Source organism: Aquila chrysaetos, chromosome 10 (assembly GCF_900496995.4).
Source record: "Aquila chrysaetos chrysaetos chromosome 10, bAquChr1.4, whole genome shotgun sequence".
NCBI lineage: Eukaryota > Metazoa > Chordata > Aves > Accipitriformes > Accipitridae > Aquila > Aquila chrysaetos.
The window spans coordinates 12355721-12371069 of NC_044013.1; the positions used below are offsets into that span (position 1 = coordinate 12355721).

Below are 15349 nucleotides of genomic sequence, written 5' to 3' on the forward strand. Positions count from 1 at the left end.
AATCCTTATAAGGTCACACTCTTTGCAACGTCCAAATAAATGCCAGCCTTGCTCTGGGAGAGCACCGACCGATGGATCCACTGCTTGTGCTGGAGCATGTCTGAACACTGCCTGAAGCTGGCAACCATACAGACTTAAGCTGGTAACGAAGAACAAAGACTGTCAGGTGCTCACACTCATACTCAATGCCTTATCAAATATATTTACAGGCAGCATTTTTTTTCCCTGCACCACCAATTAATAGCAGCACTTCTACTGCTTATGCAAGCCTCCTGCCAGCATCACACTCAGAAACACGACCGCGGCCATTTATCAGGGTGTTCACGCTAGTCCTGTAATACAAGGTTTAGATTACAGTGACTTCTCGCTAGCAAGACATGTCACAGCAACATGAAAACCAATGCTTGGGCTGACAGATTAAGGGATCTGGTACTATCATCACACCAAACCACTAAATTAGATGGTGCTACTGAAAAATACGTCAACAGCTGACACATTTAAATGCAAGTGAGCTTATACAGCGTCACTCCAAGAAGTGCTTAATTTTCAGGATATTAAGCTGGGCAATGAATGCAAGCCCTCTTTTTATTAGGCTGCTTTTTGGTATATTCTTCAGAACATTTAATAAGAATTTAATCATTAAGAACCCCTTGAAGGATATCAGAAAATTCACATAACCAATATACTGCCCAGGTGGTTGTAACAGGAACAAGACAGTATGAAACCTGTAACTTTTTATTTAAAAAAAAAAAAAAATTAACAGCTTCAGAATAGATCAAATGTAATAACTTCTCCAAAAAATACCAAAAGGTACAGTGTAAAGCATCTTCTCATTAAATACAAACTAGCATTTTTTGATGCATTGCATCAATGTTTTGCATCTATGTTGATGCAAAAGAATTTTTTTGTTGCATCCTGGCACATGGAAAATGTATACACTGAAACAGGATGACTGGCAACACTTTTATCTACTCAAATTCTAACAGTGGGACATTTTCTCCAAAAAAAATTTTCCTACTAGTAATTAAGAAAAAAACCTTAACATCATTACATTTAGTTTGCTTCTGCTAAGGTATATTTTCAACATTAAAAATAAGGGTTTAAGTACTATATAGCATCAGGATATACCCTGACTTTAAAACTGCTATACAAACAAAAGCCCTTCTACTGTCAAATGCTCTTCAACGTTGAAGGTCCCATTAAATGCTAGTTGACTTGGAATTTGAGATAAAAATGCAAGGAAACCAACTCTGTAAGAAGTCAAATGTAAATTCTTCAAGAACAAAAAAAGGAATTAAACCCATTTCAAATACCATAAACATTTCTGGATGCAGCAAGCCAATCATTCTTTTACCTGACTGTACCTAAATCTCATTGCTACAGAGCAGTATCAAGTTCATCAGTTCCTGGTCTGGAAGCAATTCTGAACAGGTGCCTCAATTTTAGGGATCATATAAATTTAGACTGAGGATGCCCCAGTTGTTACCATCCTGCAGATTCTGATGCACAAAGCTAAGCTTAAAGCAAGCTTGCTCCTGCTTAATGCCTTACACATGCTAGCAAACTGAGGGCTTTCTTCCAGCAACACTCCCCAGTTTCAGCCAATTTCAAGATGTCTGACCACTTCTGATCAGCTTTCACATCTTACCTCTCTTTGGTATATACAAACAAGTGCCATTAGATTGCTTGCCTCTGGCTATTTGTAAGAGCCAGAGAAAACCCTCTGGGGCAACGTATGCAAGATGAGAATCTTATGTCTGGGAGGGTAACGAACTTTACCATACCACTGACTTTCTTGTGAACTGTTGTATTTATTCCTATGAAATTATTTTAAAAAATGTAAAGTTATTGCATTAAGTTTGTGAAAAAACTTACAAAAAGAAATAGAAAGCAAAAGTTTAAGAAAAAATAGGAGATAGACATACTCCATTTACAGAGGAGGATAATGAACTTGAGCTATTTGCAATATAAATTACTCTCATACTGCCTGTGCAGTACTCCTCCAATATGATCTGGACCACTTTGAAGGGTAAGAGTAGAATAGTCTCCATCCCAATTACTTATTTTGGGTCCCAGCTAACAGCTTTATTTGTGAAAGTGAGGATGCAAAACATTTAGTTTTCAAGAAAGGAAAAAAATTGAACTTCAAAAGCACAAAGAAGTACAACCAATGCTCCCATGAAAAATGCTGCTACATCACTACCAAAGTATTCATGGACTGAGGCTCTGTGCCAAACTACAGTCCAAAGGAAAGTTCATAGGCAGTCCCTAAAAAACCCTAAAATGGGGTTTGTAACGAAACACACAATCTTCACTATAACAGAGGGGTCAAAAAACAGATACTGAGCACTCCTAAACAAAAAAAAAAACCAAAAACCAACTTTTAAAATTCATGTTTGTGTTTTGGTTGCAAGATGAACCAAAATCAGTGTTTGTCATCAGCTGGGCAACAGAATCTTTTCCAGCCAGGTGATGGTGCCACTCCAGCAGATCAGTTTCCCCACTTTCCCCTCCTTCAGGGCATCATGTCTTTTACCATTCAAAGTAGAAATAATAAAGATAGATAGCTCTGCCACCATCTTAGTAAGAATTCTGGAGAATTTCAGTGATGTATGCTGTATTCTTCTGCCCACTTTTATCTCAGTTTCTTAGGTAGGTGGGATCAGTGCTCAAGTCCATCTGTCAGGTTAGCCCACTGTTACAAAACGGCTTCCTTTGTTCTGAGACAGAGCTGTTCTTTGTTCCTTCAGGATCCCAAAACGTTCGTTCAATGTCATCCCTGTCTGAAAAATAAAAGTCATTTCACCACAAACGTAAAAGATGTTAGGTTAATTTAATCAAAGTAATGGAGACAAGAATAATTTTTTCCTCATTCTGTATCATCACATGACCTCTTAATTGCCTTAGATTTAAAAAAAAAAAAAAAAAAAAAAGAGGTTTAATTTGATTTCATAATTTTCCACACCATTTAAAAATCAGATTGGACTACACATCAAGAGCTTGCATTTCTCAGAATTCATTAAGAACACATGGTACACAATGTCAAGACTGAAAGTCCACTCAAAATATCACAAATTAAACTGAGGACAGACGGACTGAAAAAGGGAACTTTCACTACACTCATTTCCCCACACAGACTCTATGCAACTTCAACAAATGCAGCATTTTAACTGTGTAAATCCAGGTTGCTTTCAAGTCCATCCAGTTGAGGCAGTAGACTGGGGTCCAAAAGTTCAATTAATTTTACAATATAGTAGTAGTAGACTATTTTTGGCATACTGCTTATTCATGGAAGGAACAAATCCAGATCAACGCACTGATCCTGTGTAGTTTTCTACAGCCGGCAGTATGGAGCTTATTACAAGAACAGCACCTAACTGTCACCCTGTAAGAATTCCTTCAATGACAGCACTAAGATTCTTGCACTACATCACCTGTCTTCATGAAACTTGCGAAAAATTGCTCATCTTTCAAGCCTTTACGTCATCACATTTGATTTTTTTTTTCCTAGATGCATAGCAAAAGTTGCCTTATAAATTCAGCTGTCGAGGTTCCATGCAGGCTACACATCTGAAAGCAGCTCATCCCTGAATTACGCACAGTTGCCTATTCAAGCACAGCAGGAACACTAGAAGGCTTTAAGAAATATTCAACATTTTAAATCCCATTTAAAGCATGTGGGCATGCAAAACATGAACTAGAGGAACAGGAACAGTGAGTTTAGTTACTTGCTTGAAGTTACACAGCAAGTTAGTGGAAGAACTGGAAGTGGAAACAAGAAGTAGTCACCAGTTCCCTCTTTCTGTCACTAGTGAGTCTAGGAGGAAAGTGCCTGGCTCACTGACTTTTATCTGTCTTGAAACTACTTCCACAGTTAATGGAAGAAACTGCATTTACCTGTTTTCCAACACTATTAATATCAAACTGCAATGGAACCCCTTTGGGAATCTTCTTCTCTTCAGATTGGTCCCTCTTCATGAGAAATGGTGGCACAGGAGTACGAGTTAATCGTAATTTCTGGGAACTGTGAAAGAAGAATGTTACAAAGGACACAGTGAATGTGTGTTTTATGCAATAAAGCCCTAATGCTGATAGACGTATAAATTTTTCATCAAGCCATTTGATCAGGCAGGCTGAATAGCTGGAGGGCACAAATTCAAGGTAAAAGTCAGGCAGAACTATAAAAGGGTAGCATTTGTTATTGTTATCAGACAGCAAGTGTCCTGACAGGAATCAATCTTATCTTTTATCTCTCAATCTTACTGACAAATGCATAATTTGTAGTTAATTATTCCAATAATTACAGAGAAAAAAAATAAATTGGTACAGTCTTCCTTACAGATAAAATGCTACTAATGAAAAAAGCTACTCAAGGAGATTTTTAAAATAAAACACCTCATGAAACAACAGTATCATCAACTTCCTAAAGACAAATACAGCAATGCTTTCTTTAAGCACAACTCTAGCAGTATCTTTATGAATCAGGGAGGAACAATTACCATCACTCATCAACTAGATGCTCATTCATTTTCATTCAGACAGGGGAGGAAAACAACTGCAATATGGTCTGATTTGGAACAGGCAGACAAGGTGAAAATCTACCAGTCCACCAGTCTTGAACTGCACACAGCACATCAAGCTTCTAACTTGGAGATGCCTTGAGAAAACCAGATGTGATATTGTTCAAACACAGCTCAGAAAGGGGCCAGATTTAGAAGTCTTCAAAAGAAGCTGTGACATTGAGGTCATCTGAAATACTACCTGCAAGGAACTTACTAAATGGCTCAGAACAGCTATTTCAGCTATGTTAAGAACATTTCAGAACTTTTTTGAAAACTCACATTGGGGTTATGATTGCTCCTGGGTTGTCAATGGATACAGTCAAAATTCCTCCACTTGTGGTAGAAGTTCGCCATCTAGTTTGAAAACACAGAAATCACTTACAAAAATGTTGCAGAAATTTCAGTCAGAGTACCTTTAAATGTGTGTCCAGAACACTGGCTAGTAAAGAATGTACAAGCTTTTGGAATATAGGCCAGTACGAAGACCACATGCAGTCAAACAATCTACAAGAAGCTTGGCCATTGATTCTTGTATCTTTTACATGATCTAAACCTATTCAGGGGAGCGCTAGATCACATGCTGGCAAGGTGTACCAGAACTACAGCACTGACTGAAATGTTCACTTTTTTAAAACGTTCGGCTTCCTTGCCACAGATGAGGCCAAAATGGTCCTTGCAGCAAATCAAAGAGGTGACAGACTGCAGGTCTGTGGCATATGCTGCTTACTCAGCCTGTTGTGTTACCAACAAACAAGCTGCAAAGAGCCCAGCAGGCACAGAATGGTATGGGAAGAATACGTGGGGGGAGAGCCGAGTGTCCACCTTGTGACCTGCCTTGCCTATTTCCAAACTGCTTCACAGACTTGTACGTGTACTAAGTAAAACGGAAATTACATCAAGAGCTCAGGAGAACATTGACATTTGAATTTTTCTTCCAGTCTATGCAGTATTCATGAGTGGTAGAGATTAGTCTGATCCTCTGAAGCTACCACCTTCCCCCTCATTCTTATGCAAACAAACTTCTCCTGGTTAGATTAGAAGATAATTTAGGAAATAACTGAGAATAGGGGGAGGATCACTCACTGTCACTCAGTTGATATGCCTACAGGGGAAAAAAAAAACACCCCACTTCCAATTATCATAGCCAGAAAGCCAGAAATAAAACGAGACTCATACGAGTAACCAAACTGAAGTTTTCCAAATTAAATACTTACTGACGGGTTCTCTTTACTGTCTGATTATCAAGATCATCTGTTGACTGCACCTGGGCCTGCACCTGAAAATGCATCAATACAGACACTGGATTTGAATACTGTTTCAGTTCCCACTGTAGCAGCCAGAAATACAGCAGTTCAAGAATAGAAGTTTAAAGCTGTTTGTACACTCTGCACAAACAGGACTGTACTTTCAGAGGGACTTCAAAGTTAACTATCCTATTAACGTTGTAAGACATTGCAAAGAAATTACTTTAAGAACACAAAATTATTTAAACAAAATTGTCAATGACAGTAATTTAACCAATAAAGAGATGGAAACATTATTTTTGAGGACTATGTCAGCAAACATACGTTTTACCAAGATACACCAAAATGTTACCAGGCCAGCAAGAAAAAACTGGCTAGTTCCTAATCTGATCAATGTTAACATAGTGGCATATTGGATATAATGTAAGTCCCACTGCTGTTTCCAAGGTCCTTGGTTTTGTTTTTCTTCCTCCTGATCTTGTCTGTAATTCTGCAATCCATGTGGATGGAACACAGCAACTACTTACAGGCACAATGATAGCAGATGTAGAATGAGGCCAAAAATGAAAACAGAGAACACCACTATCATTCACTGCACATTCTCTATTCTCTTGGTCTTACTCGTAACAACTAAAAAAAGTCCTTAAGTAACTAAAATAATAACTTGGATAACTAAAATAAATAACCCCAAAATAACTAAAAAAAACCACCCCTAAACCCAAACCATAATCAGATTCTAAAATGTTTCTGGTCTATCCTTCACCTGATGGCAACTTTTGAAAGCTGCACCTTGCAACTACCCTCAAACACTCTGACAAGTTCCATGCCCTTCTGAACAGTCCAGCTACACTGGAATAGGAAGCCAGACTCAATGGGCTACAGTAACTGAAGAGGACAAGTACATTTCCCTAGAAGAACCCATACCTATCTCCCAGTCGACCTCAGGTTTCTACTCAAATCTGATATTTGAAGTTGATTCAAATCAGTGTAATAGGTTAGCTTAAAACCTGCGTCACAATTTTGTTGTTGTTTTCAGTAATTTTTATTACCTTCAGGCCCCTTCTAAACAGGAACGTTGCCTGACGAGTGTCTTTCTGCTGATTTAGTTTGTTTCCAATTCTGGCAAAAGTGGACGGCATGCTATTCCTGTAATATTCATTAAAATATAGTTATCAAAGGCTTCATAGATAACATCTTAGAAAGACCACTATGAAAGTGCCCAACACATTACTCATAAATGGAGAAATCACTGCTTTTACATAGAAGCCTAGCACTCCTACGTCACAGGACAGTATGATTATTAATTCTGCTTTTTACTTGCTCAGTATCCTCCAGCACTTTAAACATTGCTGATTAGACAGAAAAAAAAAAAAAAGAGCAGTCTTGATATGTATAAAGAAAGTTAGTTTACAGTTTCTGCAATAGAGTCACATAGTGAAAATTTTCATCATGAAGATCAGTTAAGATGCAGTTTATAAGACATGTTAATTCCAGCACAAATAAAACATGCAATAGCTTCCATAAAACTGAAGATGGCACCAGCTTCCACAAAGGCATTTTATTTAGAAAGTTCATTAAATCACCGTTGTCACTTCAAAGCTACTGAAATTCATGTTGGCCACTTCCATATAGGCTGCCTATGATTTAAAAGAAGGCAGAATACCAGGTCTTCCCAAATAGAGGTACTTCCTGAGTGCTCTACACGGTAATAAATATCTGGCTTTGTATCAAGACCACATTTGTCCCATGCTTGGCTTCCAGATTTGTAGAACTTCATACACATGGTAGTCTTGACCGTATTACTACTGCTAGCACCTACTGTCTACTCTTGGACTCAGTCCTGTCAAACATGACTTACTATGTAAAGTTGCCAAGAAGAGTTCAGAAAGCAGACAGTGTATTTTACCTTCTGTTTAGTGGGGCAGGCCTCCTGAGGGCTGGAACTTGTTTTCTCTGCATTTCAGATTGTCTCTGCAGGTTTGTTTTCTTTTTCAAGACTGGGTAATTCCGCTGTGCATTCTTAAAAAACAATAACTATATATAGCATATATGTATATTGTATATACACAAACACTTTTCCTTCAATTTCCATTTCTTCACAAATCCAAAAGCAATCCTTATTCTACAATACTGAATGAGATGGAGCAGGCAATGTTGCATTGGAGGAGCACAGAAGAGGGAGCTTACTGATGGAGTTCAGTGTTTTGCAAAAACTTCCATTTTTGTAACAGGCATATGCTTAACACTTGCATGTCAGCTGAATCATTAGTTTGTAACAAAGCAATGCAAAGACAAGAAATCCTAAAAAGTGAGCTTTTCTTGTAAAAATACAGCAACTACCTCCATACTTGCACAGAATATACTTCTGTACTTCAATTTTCAAGACTTGCAACCCAATTAAATGTTAAAAAACTTTCAAACCTAGTCATTAATCACCTCCCTCAAAACAAACAAGAGCTCAGCTAACACATCCCCAATTTAATAAAAGGTTGTACCAGATGTCTCCATTTTATATTTCAGTAGCACTGTTCTGAAGCCATCGTGTTTCATTTTTTTAATCTGTTCTTACATGAACCACTAGAATTGCATTAATTACCTTCTCGCTAAGCGGCTGTCTGTTCAGAGGACTAATTCCTTTGCGTGAACCCATTGCTTTCTTGGCTGCCAAGCCAGTTATAACTCCATAAGAACGCTTCTTCCCTGCTATCTTCTTTCTGCGTCCCAAACGATTTTTACCATAACCTGCAACAAGCATGAAGAGTTCAACAATTCTTATTGAAAGAAAAAGCAATAAAGATGCTATGCAGGCAACTCAAGTTATTTGGCTGCACACTTCAAGCCTTAGAGCAGAAGCTATCACTACACTTGAAGACAATTTGGTCATTCAGCTATTTTAGCAGGTCTGGCCCAAGCCCTAGCACAACAATGATCAGCTTCTCATATAGATCAGTTTTGCTCTAGCTCAATGCATTAATTTCTGTTAAAAATCTGTTATTTGACATGTCTACAGGGAGAACTTAGAGTCATTCTGGCATAGAAAACTACCAAAATACTCTGAGATGGAACTTCATCAAGTGCTTAATAATACAAAACCAAAACCAAACAAAAATAACCCAGCTCCCTACCCATTCAGCAAACTTTAAATTACCAGTTTAATTTAAAGGAAAGAAAAAGAGCAACTTCAAAGCTTATTTATTTAGATCAGTGGTTCCCAAGACATGACTTAAGAAAAAAGAACATAGCAATAGGCCCACAAAACCATCTTAAAACAGCATATGAATTGCATCACATTTAAAGTGTTTTCAATTACAAGTCTGCATGGCAGTCTGGACGAAACTGAGAATTGAAAGCAGCCTTTGAATATAAAAGGCTTGTAAGTCTGAGGTCGGTAGTATAAACATCTCAAATCTCCAGTTACAAGGGTTTGGTTAACCCTGTCTGGAGCCATTTAACTTCACGCTATGAATACAGACCATGCTTCAGTTTTATCCCCAAGTATCATCCCCTCTAGAACCTCAGACTGGAAGATACATTTAAGACTAAGGAGTCAGCTCTACAGAAACAGACACATCTAGTTTTGACATATCTGACTTGATAGCGTCGATAATAAATCTGTGCTTCTTCATGAGACAGGAGCCATCACATGAGGTAAGCCATCGATCAGAACCCAGCTTAGATAAATTTGCCATGGAGAAACTGCTATATACCCACATTTTGTCGATGGTTAGCAAATGCTCTTCTTTTCAAATACAAAACCTGAGAAACAGGGTTACTTAAGCTGAAAGGAGCCTCACGAACTCTCTGGACCAACCTCTGCTCAAATAAATGACAACCCCAAAGTTAGCTCAGTCTGCACAGGGTTTTGTGCAGTTGCATTCTGTGTATCACCAAGGACAACTTTTATTTAAATGAACAATGTTCTTCTCTCTGTTTCTCCCCCCCAAAGGCTGAAAAGAGTCCCAGCTCAAGTTCCTCGCTTCTTTCCAGAGAGTTTGGCAGCCACTTCTAAAACCACAAGGAATTGACTGCTGTTGATCATTTGTGGTTTCTGTAGCTGTCCACAAACAATAGAGGATTTGCTACTTACCAGAATAACTTCAATGGCAACAGAGCAGCAATAAATCTATTGGTCATAAGCTACTAATAACTAGAATGGTCAGAACTATTTAATGATAACTTCTGCTCAAAAAATAATATAGAAGAGGTTTGCTTTCAACGGGATAAAACATGTGGAGCTGCATAGGAGGGAGCTGTTAAAGCTATTCACAGCGTTTCAACATGTCATGAGTCTGGCAATTTTGCAAAAAATGTTTGCTTTTTCCTAGAACAAGGGCAGACAAGGAAGGAAGGTTCCAAGAGAGAAAAGTAACTGCCAAGATGATTGTATATAGAATTTTATGTTTGCAGCTCAAGCTCCTCCTAAAATTCTAAAATCCAATACTTGCTTCTTTTGTGCCCGTTAGATCATAAACAATTGCATTTGACAATGGCGGTCGTAAATAGAAGCCTACATGTTCGATAATCTACAACTTAAATTCACTTACTCTTCACCTACACAAATATTCTTACACTTGGGCTGACTGATGTATTTTCCTGCAGCATCAATGCACAAGTAATACCGCTGTGTTGGCCTGTATAAAAAGCAAAACTCCTCTGAGCCCTGAGCAACACATCATTCCACTGATCCCCAAAGACATTTGTGTCTAAGATGCTAATGACAAGCTGCGGCTACAACAAACATTAAGGAAGACAAAAATAAAATGGGGATCACTGAGAATACACCAGACAGATGTGTATTTGTTTTAAATGAATGCTACTAAACAAGAAATTGCATGTATTAACTTAAACACATAATTAGGTTCTATTGAGGTGGTAGGCTTTCTGATTAGACGGTATTTTTCCATATTTTGATCATACAGCACTGAAGAGGTACTTTTCAAAATTAAATGTAAGCAAAACCAGTCTATACTTCATGCAGGTGCTGGCCATGAACTAGACTAAAACCTGGGAATCATTTTAGAATATGACTCCTGTTTATCAAAAAACCCCTGACAGTTACTCAGGGAATCTACACTAAGGCTGTTATTGTACACTTCTCTCCACTCCGTGCCTATATGATTTTTTTCCCCCTTTTGTATTCCACTGTAAAAACATTGTCTTAAGGAGGCTGACATGATACTTCCTTTGCATCCCAAGCTCTTAACAAGAAAAGCTGACTCAGATGCTGTGCACTATCCATTTATATATCCCAGGGCCAGCATTACAGTCTGCAGTAACAGCTATTTTGGGGAGGCCTACTAGGAGAATTCTACCTAACAAATATTTGCACAAAGCTCTGAGCTCTAGCAAGGCCTCCACATTTCCTGATATACAGGCTTTGGCATAAGCACACTTTCTATCCATCTCTGAGAAGGGACAAAGTATCAACACAATTTCCAAAATTAAAATAAACTTTAAAAAATCAGAAAGAAAGCCAATCCTTCCATGAGTCAAATAGAGTCCCTCAAGCACCTAAGTTCCCTGTTGACCAAACACATCAATTACCTTCTCATACCAAACCAGAAACAAAACCAAACATAAATGGATCACAAAGAACTGAATTATAATCAAACCTGCACGTGACACTATTTGAAAGACACCCGAATTGACCATGTCAATCTGTACATTTCATGAGGTTGCATTTCAGCTCAAAAAAGACACTGTGCAATCCACATTATGTTTGGCGTATGCACCTTTCTGCTGTTGGATTCCCCACTTGGAGCTTGGTGTCCTGAACTGTCGAGTTCGATTCTGCTGAAGCCCTCTTTTCATTTTGGGGGAATATTGCTTTCTCTCTTCTTTCTTGTTCAGTTTAATTATATCATCTGTAAGAAGAAAATAAAAAGAAAAAATTGACATACTGCAGACATATTCTAGTTCTGAAGAAAAAACCCTACATGCTTGGAGTCATGGGAAACAGACCAGTTAATCTTGCAAAGCCAGCCCATACAAGTTACGGTTCCAGAAATATTATCGCTATAAAACATCCAGTCCCTGTTAGTCTTACAGTACTTGTAATATAATGCCCTAGCAAAAGAGAAGCAGTTGCATACATCCAGAAAATCCAAGAGGCTTGAAAGATCATGGCATTTAGCCCAGCACTAAATTTTAAATTTAATAACTCCATTCATTTTTGTATACCATTAAAGAAAAGCTAATCCCATCTCACTCCCAGACTTTGCAGATTCCAAACAAAATGTCAATCACACCTTAGTTCTTCCATCATAAGTTACTTTAGAAAAAAATCACACAGAGAGAACTCAGGCTATCAGTTATCTTCATATGTTCACTGAGGTTGAGATGATGGGAAAAAAGCAAGCACAACTTCTCTCCCCAGGTATCTGCAATCCAAAGCAATCATCTTATCTATTATCCAGGGAAACAATGTTGAACAAATTATTAATTGGTTTAAAAATATGTGTAAGACAACAAACTGATGAAAAGTGAACAGCAGGTCCGTCAAGTGCAAATCACACCACACCAGTCTGCTTTCCTTCACTGACCTGGTAGCTGGCTCAGGAGATAAGACTTGGCATGCTTTTATTTGACTGGTAGCTTGTTTACAAAAACACCATAAAGAAAAATGTCAAATTATGTTTATTGCATCTAGATCATGAAAGCACAACTGATAAAAACACCATGTTTCAACAGAGAGGTACCACAAACATGTGGACACCCTTTTTTGAGTCAGGGAGAGATGGGAACAGGGTTACTGTGTTTAACAGAGTTCAAATGGACTCGGACGGGGTAGAACAGAGAAAACAGCGTAAAAAAAAAAAAACAACCACCAAAATCACAACATTCTTATCCAATGTTTTGTATCCTGCTGAAGTAAAGCTAAGAGAAAATCAGCTTACGTTGCTGCAAAAATGATTGAATATTCAGAAAAAATCTATTAGGATAAGGAATGCTGATACAGGTCACTGAGGGTTTGATTTCTATAGAATCTTTACCAAAAGGATCATCCCTGGAGCAAGAATTACCAAACTATCCTTTTTATACAACAAAGGAAACCAAAGCCACTTCAAAACGGTATACAGCTCCAAAATAGTAGAACCGATCACTGCCAACAGCAGTACTCAACCAGGAGCATTATTTGAACGTAGCACCACTAATAAAGTGATGTTCAACAAAAACTAAAATGTCCAAAACTGTTAGAGCAGAATATGTAATTCTGCGTAACGGCTACTTCCATTCCTATCTACCAGTGATACAAAACCACCATGGGCAGAAAGCACAGATCCTTGCTTCATCGTTCATCTGCTCCATCTTAAATCCCATTTTTGCAAGTTAGCTGTTGCTGCACACAGGGTTACAAGTTTTTAAACAAAAGAACTTAAGTTTCAGCTATTCTCTTATTTGGGGAAATGAAGGATATCTAGGACTTTATGCGTTTGTTAGCCAAGACACACCCACACACAACAGCTTCTTAAACAGAAAGTCACCATGACATCACAACAGTCCTTTGCAATCTGCTATTAGTCAATGTCCAGGACATGTCGTAGTGTCTCACCAAAAGGTTAACTTGGCCAAGAAACATTAGAATATATGAAAATACAACTAGCTGCTCAGAATCAGTAACTATTAATCTTGGTAACCCTGGAAACAAAGATTCAGTGTGCTATATTATAAGTAAAAACAGATTTATAGAATTAGATGAATGCTGTAACGCTACTCCACATTCAAACAAACTCTAACTGTCATTTCACAAATTATCTCCATTGCCAAAGCAAAGAAGTCCTCTGGATTATTTACAGATGGAAAAATTGTACAAATCCTCTTATTTTAAGGTGGTCCACAAAGGCCAAGTCTACCGTTAACATTCTAGTTCACATCACGATTTTGTTTTTTGAAGCAAGTATCCTGATAGTAAGTATCTACCATGCTCTGGTAGTGTCATGGAGCAGTCTTGGAGTGTACAAAATAATTTTTTGTTTGTTTTTTGGATAAAACTAAACGGGAAGATGCACTCCAGGAAGACACCAAACGTGTCCCCAACTGTTAAAGGGATTCAGTGCATAGGACCAGAACAGAACTACTCTGAGATACCTCTCCAAAATATGTATAGCATAGATGTCAGTTTCTCAGATACACTCAGGAGACACAGTTCTGCAGATCTGTAATGAGGCTGTGCAACTTCCTAACACACACAACCAATGGGAGGACAGGGGAGAAAGGGGTAGATTGCCACAGGAAACTACGTGGTAGAGACGACATCACACTTGATCTGACTGGTAAAGCATTCCAAAGGGGTTACAAAGGAGACTTGCCATTACCGACTTCCGAACCTGGGAAGAAAAAACCAAAAAGCAAGGCCAGCTAGGCGGCAACCTAACCACCCCCGCCCCTGCAATTACGAGCGCCAGGCGAGACCCTTGGACGCTCCCCGAGGGCCACCCAGCAAAGGGCCCGGGCACCGTGGGCCTGACCGGCGTCAAACGCACGCAGCGCCCCGCTCTTCGGCCTGCTCCGGACACCCAGACAGAACAAAGGGGACCCACCCCGGCTGCTCCCTAGCCAGGGATGGCGACCCCGCGGGCCCAGGCCCCTGGGAGCCCCGCTGCTCCCGGGGACGCAGCCGGGCCTCGCCTCCCGTCCCCGCCACGACGGGCCCACAGGTCCCCGCAGCCAGCCTCGCATTCCGCCCCCCCGCCGCGCTCTAGCTGTGGTAGGGTCCTCCCCCACCCCCCCCCCCGCCCGACTTGGCGCAGGCCGCCTCCCTACGCCCCCCGTTGCTTCCGCCCGCGCCGGTGCCCGGCAAAGCCCGTTGGTTCGTTCCGCCCCCGCCCCGGCCCCAGCGCTCGGTTCAGCCCGCGCCCCTCCGCCCCCTCCCCCACAGCGGCGGGCCCGACGCGCTCTCCTCACCAAGGGACATGTCGATCTTCTCCAGGCTGTCGCTGCTGCCGTTCCGGGCCCCCGCCGCAGCCGAGGAGCCCGAAAGCGGCGCCGCGGCCCCGAACCCGCTCATGGCTGCCCGCAGGACCACCACCGCCGCCGCCGCCTCCCCTCACCGCCTCGGCCAGCCGGCCGCACGCATGCGCAAGGTGCGGCCGCGCAGGCGCCGCAGCCCGCGCCCACCCAAGCGCTGGCAGCTGGCGCATGCGCAGTAAACCCACCTCAGCCCCGGCAGCAGGCGCCTGCGCCGAGGAGAGGAGCTGCCTCCCCTCCTTCCACTCCCTCCCGCTCGGGAACCGGCGCGCGGCCCCCTGCCGGCCGGGAGGAGCAGGTACAGCGGGGACGGGGACCGGGACGGGGGGGCGGCCCCGGGCCCCGCGGGGCCCGCAGGTCACCGGATGGGTGCGGGCGGCCGGGCCGTCCGGAGGCCGTTTGGGGGAGGGCTTCTCCAGGGACTGCGTGAGGACCTGCCTGCCACATCGGACCGGGGCTGGGGAGCGGCGCGGCTGCTGGCGGCGGGGCGCCGGTGCGGCCGGGGCCACAGGGCGGTGGGGCCACAGGGCGGTTGTGCCGCAGGGCGCGAAGCCGTGGGCTGGCCGGAGGGCCGAG

General features: G+C 41.2%; 1 protein-coding gene across 2 annotated transcripts; it reads right to left on the reverse strand.

The window, feature by feature from the left end:
- Positions 1 to 719: 719 nt before the first annotated feature.
- Positions 720 to 14889, reverse strand: FYTTD1 (forty-two-three domain containing 1). Of its 2 annotated transcripts, none has more exons than XM_041126822.1 (9): positions 14711 to 14889; positions 11539 to 11670; positions 8403 to 8548; positions 7713 to 7840; positions 6856 to 6952; positions 5777 to 5838; positions 4842 to 4916; positions 3898 to 4024; positions 720 to 2783 (listed from the first exon to the last, which is right to left on the reverse strand). In XM_041126822.1, the coding sequence occupies exons 1-9, from the start codon at positions 14811 to 14813 to the stop codon at positions 2688 to 2690; spliced, it is 966 nt and encodes a 321-aa protein (XP_040982756.1). In that variant the 5' UTR covers positions 14814 to 14889; the 3' UTR covers positions 720 to 2687. The 2 variants fall into 2 exon arrangements, with proteins under 2 accessions (XP_040982756.1, XP_029884445.1); XM_030028585.2 differs by having other exon boundaries at positions 7713 to 7825; positions 14711 to 14887.
- Between the last annotated feature and the right edge of the window lie 460 nt (positions 14890 to 15349).